Consider the following 12,109-nt stretch of genomic DNA (forward strand, 5'->3'; position numbering starts at 1 on the left):
CATTGTCAATTGCCACAACCATGTTTGTGGCTACCGCTAAAATCTGTACCACGACCTGCAAAGAGACCTTCCCCTGTATCTCTACCACCACTACTTCTTCTATCTCCTCTATCATTTGCAGACATAAATGCAAAACGATTTGATGAAGATGAGCTCAATACAATAATCACATGTTGAACACGAGCAAAAGCCTCAGTAGTAGATGGGATCTCACTACCTCCAGAGGAATTTGAGCTCAGGCAGGCTCAAACTTAGGAAGAAGATCAGAAAGAAATTTGGTAACACAAAATTCCTCTCTTTGTCATCGCATAGTCCCATAATTTGTAGATAGGGGCCAATATACGTTTAGTTCCTCCGTCATGCCTCGTAAGGCAGAATAATACTCTTCGACTCTCTTATTATTATTATTATTATTATCTGAAGTAAAGCTAGTTCTTTTTCCCTAAATGCATCCCCTTAAAGTTATCCCAAACTTCCTTCGCTGTCTTGTATGAGATAACATTTGCACTAATTTCAGGCTCCATACTATTCCCTAACAAAGCCTTAATTTTGGCATCCCCTGCCACAAAATCTTCTTACTCTATTGAACTTTCGTAAGGTTTAGGGAAGTTGAAAATTTCCTTTTACTCGTAGGGAATACCTCTACTAAGGTGGTCCACTATAGGTAGTTTGCCCCATTAAGTTTAGTCAATGTAATATGAAAGCTCATTGACTCGGATGGAGGCAAAAGTTTCTTGGCTTCATTCTTGACATCCATTGATTGAGGAGAACTGAAACACTCAAGGAGGAAAAAATAACTTTAACTTACCCTGCACATAATTAGAAACTGTTGTATATCAAAGAACACAATCACTTGGAACTTCTTATTTCAACACCTTCACACATGCATTGATTTTTTAACCATTGCAATGCTCACCTTTGGCACATATTTCGATCTCAAATCTGATAAAAAATCTGTCCATAAACACATGATGCCCCACTTTTGTCCATTACGATGGATCAACATGAAAATGGGCCTCACACACATTTACGGGACATGATCACCCTGCCCACCATATGGTGGTTGAGAGATTCAAGTTGATCAGCGCCCAACGACCTTAGATTTTCACCTCAAAACAATACAAGGAAAAAGAAAAGAGAAGAAATGTTGAAGAAGAAGGAAGAGATTGATGTCCGGATCAATTTCACTCTAATACCATGTGGACGAATTGAGACAGGAGAAAAGAGAAGCAATGAGATAAAGGGGAACAAGGATTAGAGTTCACACTTCCACCTCTCTTAGCAAAAATACCCATTATGTGCTAAACCTTGATGGGCCTAAAAATGGGCCCTATAACAACCCATGTTCACATTCAATAACATGTTCAAAATCCAAACCGTCACCAGACTCAACAGCACGAGAAATGACTGCCAGTGAAATTTCATGCCTTCTTGATGCCTATGTGGAACAAAATCTTTACTTGAATATCATCAGTTGACTTTCGACAACGACTGGCATGTGTGTCAGCGCCTGTCAGGAGAGCTCATTAAAACTCATTCTCATTTTGCATCCAAACACGCCCTCATGGTTTTCTTTGGGATGTGACTCCACCCATTATTTTCCTTTTGTTTATTCTATTTTCTGTTGTAAATGAAGAGATCGTCAAATTTGTGGCATAATTTTGGAGGCTTTTATCTTCCAATTGGTGCGTAATCTTAGTTTAATTAGGGCTATCCCAACTGAAATGTCAAGATCTTGCAGAGGAAAGTGGGTCCAATCATCAAGTAAAAGCTTCTATTCGATAGGACCACCTTGGATTACTTGTGATTCTAACTTATAACAAAATATACCTACACTTTAAGGATCTCAGATCCGTGTAATTTGTTTGCATATTGGCCTGCCAATAGTTGGCTGGAATGAATGGACTGTCCACATTACTTATTGTTCTGGCCCATTTGTCCACTACTACTTTTGTTGGCACACACTGCTAATACACAATTATTTCTATTTTTTTCTTGTGATAACATGGCTTTACTTCACCTAGACTATCAAACTAAGGATAAGTTGCATTGTGACTAAAAGTTCCATAGCTAACTATTTGATACGTGGCTTGTAAGACAGATGTTCGTTAAAAAAAAAGACCAACATTTAAATGGTAAGGATCACCTGATCACTGTGATTTCTAATTTGTGGCCTGACTATAGTTGACAGGAACAAATGGACTCTCCAGGTCGATGATCGGACAATCCCATGTGTGCAATACAACTAATTTTTTAGCTTTTGATACAACTAGTCATATAAAATGACTTCCATTTGTATTACTGTTAACATAGTTTTACCTACCAAATGAAGAAGAAGAAGAAGAAGTTGCATTGTAATTTGACATCCTTGGCTTATCAAATTTTTGGAGTAAATAATCTACTGAGCTGAGGGTCATTTTTCGTCTTGGATTGTGGAACACCATCATGATTTCATTTTCAAATTGATCAAGCAAACATATTCAGTGAAGGCTTTCAATTTTATTTATCTATTTTTGGCTTTGCAGATCTTAACCGTAAAGCCAGGAGAGGATGATCATCTTGATACATCGTATTTGCTGAGACAGGCTTCACCTTATGTGAAAATCAAGTATCTGTTCTTTAATTCTCCTGTTTATCCATTCCTTTCTGTTAACCATTATTCTGATCAAATTTCTATTGCGACTCTTCATCTCATTTCAGTATTGAAGAAATTTCAAAATTATATTTTGGACACCATTTTTGTAACCGAGCAAGTATAAATGATGTTTCTCTGAATTTTTCATTGAAAGAAATCTCAGTTATGTTGGCCATTTTACATGGCACTTCTTAGACAAAGTGACAGATATTTACTTTTATTTTATAAGTTCCTTTTAAAAAAAAATAAAATTACATTTGGAATGCTGAAAAATAATGAGGTTGTTTTCAGATCACCTTCAACACTAATTGTGTTCCTCTTCGTGTCTTATAGTGAGAGTTAGCATGGATAAAGAACTCCTTGCACTGCCTGGTGCTTTCTTTATTGCCTCAGGAATATCGATGAATTTTTGTGTCACGATATTTATAATCTACCTGGTGCTCTCGAAAGGCTTTCATTAATTCCAAGAACAGTAAATTCCAGGCCGTGATTTGACACAAGCCCTTAATTTACATTCATTGGAAAGAACCCTTGATTAAAAGTAAAAAAAAAAACCAAGTATATCCTGTTCTGTGATACAACAATATGCAAGCCATTCATGCATCCTAATCAAATGTCCTTCATCATCAAAGTGTTAAAGCATCAATTAGGATGGAGCCTTCGTCTCCTTCAAGGATCTTGATAGTCTTTGGCGAGTTGGCACCTTGTATAGTTTGATGGTGTGTGGACTTTTCTAGAGAAGCATAGCTTCATATGGCCTCGTAACCGGGTAGCGTACATCCTGTATGGCAATGGGTGGCTATATATTCAGCTAGACAGTTTCTTAACATGTTATTGAGGTGGGGACTAAGAATATTGACACTGCCATGGTCTCATATGTCATTTGCAGAATATGATAGTGTGATGGCCATGCTTGAGACATTTTGAAACCTTGGACAGAGATGGTGCATTGCCATTTTGTTGGAAAACAATGAGTCAACGCGAGATGAAGTGCCACTTGTGTCACGCCCCAAAATCGGATTCCAACTCCATTCGTTGGAACTTGAATTCAGAGGTGACAACCTCCATTGTACTGCGATTTCGGCTTGTAGCTTACATGTGCCAAGTTCTGAAAGCGGGATCCCATTATGAGGATTTAGGAAAAATTATAAAACCAAGCATAACCCAAAGAACTCCACAAGCAACATACATCTCCACTAAACAATGGTTCAAGGTACAATGCTGATAAAGTAAATACATGATATAATAAAATTCAAGGAGCAGGCGCGCGCTTTAGCCTTAATACTACTGATATGCTCTAGCTTAACCTGTAGCGTAAACAAACGTGCATAAGCTTCCTACGAAGTTTAGTAGAGTGCATGTGTGCGTGTGCAATGCATATGACAGATATATCGCAATAATATCCTAATCAATATCAGAGTAAGCTGCAAAGATGTAAGGAGAACTATGCTAATGTCAATTCGTGTACCATACCATAACCATACCAAGGTTATGCATATATGCTATGAGATATTATCAACATAGGTGTATCTAGTATACCAACTAAACATGTTATCATTGAAGCATGTTATGATATAAAGGAAAAAGAGTTCATGATGAATGATCGAGTCGTAATGCGTAGTATCGTGTGCCGATAGGGGCCTTGCAGCCAGAGTTACAACACATGTTAGTCCCATAACCAACATGTGAAGTAATTCCAAGATGATAGACTCCTGATCCCGAATAGTCCCATACTTATTGGGGACCGTGACCCACGATTGTATGTCACTTAAATTGTGCTTACACATCCAAAATCCTGAATGCATGAATTCCATATGCGATGCAACATGCCAATCCTGATGTCTAATCCACATCTTAGTACGGTTCCCATCTAGAACTACTAAGGTCTAGTACACTCTGACACTGGCCCGCCACCCCATCGCGCGCATGACCCAGTGAGTGGAAGATACCTCACTATCTGCCTTGTCAGTGGTATGCCAATGCCCACCCGGCTCGCCGATAGCAAACTCATTTCGCGAGTTGGTCAGACTCAACCTAGCTTATAGCCCCCTTCACCCGGGCGGATAAGGTCACACCCCATTCCAACCGACCCCGACATAGTGGGAGACGCGACCTATTGATATTTGGCACTTAGGCGCTTATGTTATCCACTCGGTCTTGACGTTGGAGCATCCTGCGACCACATGGTTTATGGACTTTCACCTAAGGACATCCAAGCGCCCAAGTACTAAAACATATTTCCAATGTCCATACCTACCAACCACGATATGTCCGTGGTGGCTACAATCTTGATGTTGCTAGTGTGTAGATGCAAGTGTCTTGTGCAAATTTGTAAATGCATGAATCCATTATTCAAATAATGCAACCATGTCATGCAAGCCGTGCATACATGCAGGGTGACCCTATCTTATACGGCTCCCCTAAAATGCCATAAGCTGTAAGGGCATCAGACAACCTTGGTGTACAAAGGCAAGCTAAAACCATGAATGGACCATCATCCAAGTGATGCACACATGATACAGATGAGATATGATAATGTACAATCATAACCACTATGCATGAGGTGTGTAATACCACATCAAACATAAAGCAAGGCTAAATTAATACAAAGCAATGCTAACTCAAATGTAAGAGCAATGCTACATCTAACATAAAATAAGTGGTGCATCAATATAAATAAAGCGCCATATCAATGTAAAGGAAGTACCATAGCAATCATAAGCGTAAACATCACACAAATCACTGATGTAATGCTACATAAATCATCAAGGAAGTGTCATATTAGCACAAATGTAAAACATCACACCACATGATAAGGGAAATACATCATTCACAACAGGTGGAACCCACTTGGAAACCAAGTCTTTTGTGGCTCATAAGTCTCTACTTGAGCGGTCTTTTATGCCAATGGGCCCACTCAACAACCCTGCACAAAAGCGGTCAAAACATGCTACTATCAGCATCCAAATGGGACGATCATCGTAGGTTCTACAAACGATCATAGTAGGCCTGAGATGGACATCAAAGTGGGACCTACGACCATCCCTAAGCAAGGCCTAAGAGGGCGGCCCACAATCTTCAATAATGAGCCTATACGGGCTAAATCATAAGCAACGTGTGGGACCCGAACGGCGGGCGCCACATACATCAAGGATGGGTCCCAAGGTGAGACGACACGACTACATGGGCCTATGACGCCAATACCACACATACAATAAGGTGGGTCCACGACGCGAGTACAACACGTACACTAAGATAGGCCCGTGGCGCGAATACTACACTAAAAAAGTCGGCTCATAAACTGCCCGAATACAATGCATACACCAGGTGGGCCTACGGTGTGGGCATAATATATACATTAAGGTAGATCCACGGTAGTACAATGCATACAACAAAGTGGGCGTAAAGTTGCCATACAACTCATACATCAAGCTGGGCTTCAAGGTGCCCTACAAGTACAACTCATGTGTCGAGGTGGGCCTCAATACATACATCAAAGTAGGCCCATGGTTAGATACAACACGTATCAGAAGGTAGGCCTACAACGTGGCCATACCTTGTACGTCAAGGTGGTCCATGGCATGGGCCACAATACATGCATTAAGGTAGGGCCACATTGTGGGCACAACATACATATCAAAGCGGGCCCTATGGTGCATCACAATGGGCCTCACTCTTTGGTGGGCCCAAAACAGTTGGAGGGAAAATAGGCATAACAGTTGGAGGGCAAATAGGCATTGCGGTAGGCCCTAGAAATGTTGCAATGGTAGGTAACTTCACACCTGCTAATACATGCAAAGTGGTGCACTAAATCATCCACGCAGTTGGGATCATTCCCTAAAACGAGCCGGCAAAACCGATGGGCGACGTGGGTCTACAACACATTCATCTCAGCGGATCCCACAGTGTGGCCCATAGCGTGGTCGCAAACATACGTCAAGTGGTCCTAAGAAAGGTTCCAATAATGGGCGCCCCAAACAACCCCGTGTTGGGCGGTGCGACCCACTTAAGATTAAGATCTGATTAATATTCGGGACCAGGCACTGAAATGAGATGTTAAAACAGATGGGCGAGTGGGATATACAACCCATCATCAAGGTGGGCCACCAAAGCGGGCCTATTAGATGGGTGGCGTAGATAACACATACATCATGGTGGGGTCCACTGCAGGCCCCATATGCTGTGCAATGAGCCAAAATTACAATGGGCCTGGTGAAGTTGGCAATGGTGGACGTCAATCGCCGTTGTTCCTGGAGTGCGGCCCAGCTGAGATTGGATTTGCTTCATTTTTGAGATTACGCTCAGAAATGAGCTGACATAACAAGATGGACAGGGTAGGTATAAAACACATGCACCATGGGTGGGGTCCACAACCCTTGGCCTGCTAGTGATTGGACATCACTGGGCCCAACACCCTGGACAGTCCAATCGTTGGACTGGTTGGGGGGCTAGATGGTGGATAAAACACAAACATCATGGTAGGTGTCTACAAGGTAGGTTTCAACGGTATGTGTCATTGTCTTACGAATTCCTGTGGTGTCACGCCCCAAACTTGGTGAACGAGCTTACAAAATTCCTGAGCTCCGAATCCGGCGGTGACAACCTCTGTACTACCCCATTCTCGGCTCTCAGCTCCCATATGCCAGGTTTTGATCATGAGATTCAACAAGGAGGATTTTCAAGGTGATTTTTTTTTTTTTTTTTGTACATGACCATAACCACAATTGTACCAAAATGAAAGACATGACCACATTTCTACTATAATATTAGTTCGAGTACAGTGCTAGAAGGGAAATACATAATATAACAAAAGTCCAAAAGATCAGACACATGCTCCTGCATCAATGCTGCTGCGGTCTAGCATAACCTGTACGTAAATAGCGTGCGTAAGCTTACTACGAAGCTTAGAGAGTGCGTGCATGTGTCAAGCATACAACTGTCAGAGTAAGCGGAATGATGGAGGAGGGGGAAATCCATAAATACTATCAGCCATATCTAGGCTATGTAATGCAGAGGCCTACAGGGCCAAATGTCATATGCTAAGGACGTAATGCAACATGCCAATCCTGATGTCTAGTCCACATCTCAGTACAGTACCCATCTGGAATCATCGGGGTCTAATACACTCTGACATCGGCCTGTCGCCCCATCGCGCGCATGACCTAGCGAGTGGAAGAGACCTCACTATTTGCCTCGTTAGTGGTATGCCAATCCCTACCCAACTCACCGATAGCAGACCCATTACACGAGTTGGTCAGACTCAACCTAGCTTATAGCCCCCTTCACCTGGGTGGATAAGGTGACACCCCATTCCAACTGACCTCGACACAGTGGAAGACGCGACTTACTGGTATTTGGCACTTGGGAGCTCATGTTATCCACTCGGTCGCGATGTTGGAATTGCAGTGCCCGTGTGGTTGATAGGGTACAAGTCTCGGGTCGTTGTGATACTTAAACACGATTGCGATAAAATCTCACCGATTTGGTCTGCTGGAATGTGCCGGCATCGAAAACGAAGCGTACAGAGGGTTAATTATGGTATGGGTCTTACATGCGGTGGCTAATCACCACCATTCCCTAAGGTGTGGTCCACCTGAGATTTGGACCGTCTTGATTTACAGAATCCTGTCCCATTGTGATCTTTCAAGACAGATGGATTAAGCACGTACAACAATGTGACCCATCTACTGGATGGTCAACGTGGATATAAAGTGCTTGCATTAGGGTGGGCCCTGCCGTAAAATGATCTGTCAAATGGAGGGACGGCTAGGATAAAACACATACTTCATGGTGGTATCCAAGGGTTCCAACTCCCCCAGCTACAGGTCAGTGGGTCCCACGTTAGTTGGCCTTGCCCTGCACAACTTGGAAAATGGAAGGACAGTGTGGATATTCAGTGGGTTCCACACGTGTAGCAGGTGGGCCCCCGATAAGTTCCAACGGTGCGTGTCATTTCACCATTGTTTCCAGAGGTGGGGCCCACTTGATATTTAGATCCACTTCATTTTGGGCTCCTAAGGTGAGCTGGCAAAGTGGATGGACAGTGTGGGACAGTCACACGTCTAGGGAGTTTTCAGCTGTGGGTGCTCCCACTGTTGGGTGAGGTGGGACCCACAAAAGCTTTGGATCAAGATGATATTTTTGCGGGTTCCACACCCAGGTCACTTGTGAGCTTGTGAAAAGGTTAGATGGTAAATAAACATCATGGGCGGACGTAGGAAGGTTTCAATGGTGGACGTTACTGTCCCCACTGCTTTTTGTGGTGTGGTCCACCTGAGATTTGGATGTCTCATTTTTGGGCCCATGGCCTAAAATGACTTGGTGAAATAGATGGACGGTGTGGATTAAACATAAACATCATGGGTGGGTCCCATGTGGTGGGCTACCTTGTCCCTCCCGTTTTGAGCAACCAGCAGCGTTGCTGCCGATGGCACAACAATGTCTTTGGACGACGTTGTGGCCAACGTCAGTGGCAATTTCCCCCCTTGTTGTATTATTTCTATTTATTTTCTCTTTCTTTTTTTGAATTCCCTAGCAGGTGGTGTCCGCACGAGAGATCCGCTTCTTCCATCAGGTTGACCAGCTCATAGAGGGCCTAATGAGCTTTGGGTCAAACTGAAATTTGTGTTTTTCCTTCATCTAGATCAGTGTGACCTCATCTACAAGTTGAATGGCGAATAAGCACCAAGGTGGACCACACAATGTGGCTCATGATAGCCTGCGATGCACGCTTCCTCATAGCGTGGCCCACTTTTGGGTCCCACACCAGTCCACTAACTACATAAGAAAAATGGAAAGGAAAAGGGGAAAGAAAGAAAAAAAAATGAAGGGAAGGGGAAACCGACCATCGGGGTGGGCTCCCGCCGTTGTGGGGTTCGCCACACACACCATAAATACACAAGGTGGGTCTCACCCTTGTGGGCCCACCAAAATGAAAGGAAAAAGGAAAAAAGGGGGATTTCATCCTCCCTTGCACTCACTTTGACAGACGGATGGAGTGCGATCGAAAGGTCCACCAAGTTCCATTCAAAACTCCTCTAATCCCTCTATAACTCTCTCAATCTCTTTTAATGTCTTTATTTTTCTCTCTCACTCTCTCTCTTTCTTTCCTAGTCTCTCTTTTCTTTTCCTCCCTTTCCTATCACTATCTTCCTAGCTACCATTGGTGGATACGTATGGGGCTTGGGAGTGCTTAGGGTAGTTGTAGAGATTTGAGGGATAGAGAGGGAAGAAGGGAAAGAGAGAGGGGTAGGAAGGGGATATGAAAAAGGAGAGAGGGATGGAGTGGTATGGATCATGGAATGGGTAAGTAATGGGAGGCATGGGCTAGGGATGGTCTTTGTTGACTAATGGGGAGAGGGAGGGAGGTGGGTAGGGGCATTCTTGGTAGTTTAGGGTGAGAAGGGGGGCTTTGTAGGGTATTTTGGTCTTTTGGTTAAGGGTTGTTGGAATGGGTATGGGTAAGGGTGTGAGGGTAGAATGGGCATTTAGAAAAGTCTCCTTTATGAGATTCTCTCCAAGATTCCTTGCAAGTGGGCCCCACTCGCCATGCGTACATGCATCATAATGCGTGCCTGCCTCGATTTGTGCACAGCTATGCATCTCAAACCGAGTATTGGAACCGAACTTGCCGCGTGGCATTGGAATCACGGTGCCCACGCCCCACGGGGTCGTCAATGTATAGGTCTCGGGTCATTGCGGTACTAAAAATACGGTCGTGAGCAAAGCTTGTTGATTCGGTCTGTCAAAGACATGTCGACATTGAAGACGAAGCATACAATCGGTTACTTAGGGTACAGGTCTTACAACCTGGAGCAAGATCATTGGGGATAACAGCGTAGGAGGTTTTGTTTGGTTGGCACATAGTTATCAACTTGTTGGGCAGGACCAACTGCCAGGGCCTTGGACAGCCAGCGCGTGATTGCTTTTAGGGCCCTAGATAGTTGGCGCAAGGCCACTACTAGTTTTAGATAGTTGGCATGAAGCCATGCTGTTGGAGGCATTCCACCACTCTGTTAAGAAGGGGAAGAAATGATGAGTCTTTAGACTCTGTGGGGAAAGAATGACTAGTCTTGTTCTCACCTTGTCTCATCTCTTGCAATGAAAGAGAGGGGGAAAGGAGCTTTCAAGTAAGAATCAATACTAAGAGAGCTTGAATCTTTAAAGAAACATAAGTGTTGGAAATGAGCACACAAAAGGGGTATACTCCCTGGGGGGATCTCATATGCCTTCAAAAGGGTAGTTAGGCAATTATTTCCGGCTCAAATGATGGTTATGGACACGTTTTGCAACATTATTGGTTGACTGCATTGATTTCCATCAAGTCAGAAGTCAGGGTGAGGAGCAACTTATCATTTTGTGTGACTCTTGAATCGTTCTATGTTGACCACAAGAGATTAGCACGAAGTGATCTTTTACTAGGAAGAACTCATGTCGCACCACTCTAGCACTTGGCGCGAAGTGGAATTGGACATTTTCTTGGAGCATTGTAGAAATTATCATGCGCCAGCTGTTGGTTGTCAGTGCGTGATAGGAATATGGTCTCGTGCTGGGTCTCAGCTATCAATGTGAGATGGCTTATACATTTTGTTGAGTCTGGAAGTTAGCACGAGATGGACTTGGTCCTTTTTTGAAGAATGTTGAAAGTGTGGTCTGATGCTATCTCTGGGCTGTCGGCAGGAGATGGGCTTTGTGATTTCGCACCACCCTTGCTTTGTGCAAAACCTCATTACATGTCCACTCTATTGGTTAGTGCCTAATGGAGCTTTTTAAGCCAAATTATAGTTGCACAATGCGTGAAGCAAAGCGACAACAATGTCGGGTGTGGGAATGGGGAAGCATCTCTTTCAAAATCCAAACAAATATAAATATTTAGGAAGAGGGTGCATGAGTGAGAGTCCAAAGCGTGGATTCAAAGCGGGAGCAAGACACCTAGTTAGAAGGATATGCAACTAAGAGCTAAATCTCTAATTTCAACATGGAGGGTAAGTTAGAAACAATGGTTTGCACAATTTAGTCGGTTAAATTTTGAGTTAATATATGCCACGTGTGCCACTTCAAGTGCATGTGTATCGAGAATCATACCAACCAATGTAGCAAATAGGTGTTAAGAGAGTCTTCGACTCTCTCCTTCTCCTCTATGCAATGATTCACATTCAAAGAGAGACTGATGCTTTGGCAAAATGTGATGGTTGATATGCATGCGCGAAGAAATTGTGCATGTGGTGCACAAGTGACTCAAATCAAACGGTCCAAATTGTGCTACATAGTTTAACATGGACTATAAAATCAAACTAGACTAACTATTAGGTCAGGCATGGGATGGGTCGCTTTCATATCCCACACTAGTGAATAAAATTGACCGTTCAAATTAGAGATTAAGATTGTTTGACGAATCTGATTTTTGAATCAGTGTATCGCATGCGTACTTATTTTAAGCACCTGAGTATAAACAATCATGCTCTTTCAGAGTAT

General features: G+C 43.1%; 1 protein-coding gene across 10 annotated transcripts in view; it reads left to right on the top strand.

The window, feature by feature from the left end:
• The window catches only part of LOC131237236 (kinesin-like protein KIN-6), a 105,551-nt gene that overhangs the window by 40,193 nt on the left and 53,249 nt on the right, over positions 1 to 12,109 (top strand). For all 10 annotated transcript variants that reach the window (XR_009167121.1, XM_058234923.1, XM_058234926.1 and 7 more), the window contains exon 9: positions 2,526 to 2,608. Coding sequence is in view for 9 of the 10 variants with exons in the window: in XM_058234923.1 (XP_058090906.1) it covers positions 2,526 to 2,608 (83 nt within the window). In the remaining variant the exon portion in view is untranslated. The remainder of the gene's footprint in view (positions 1 to 2,525; positions 2,609 to 12,109) is intronic.

This window comes from Magnolia sinica, chromosome 2 (genome assembly GCF_029962835.1).
Source record: "Magnolia sinica isolate HGM2019 chromosome 2, MsV1, whole genome shotgun sequence".
Lineage (NCBI taxonomy): Eukaryota > Viridiplantae > Streptophyta > Magnoliopsida > Magnoliales > Magnoliaceae > Magnolia > Magnolia sinica.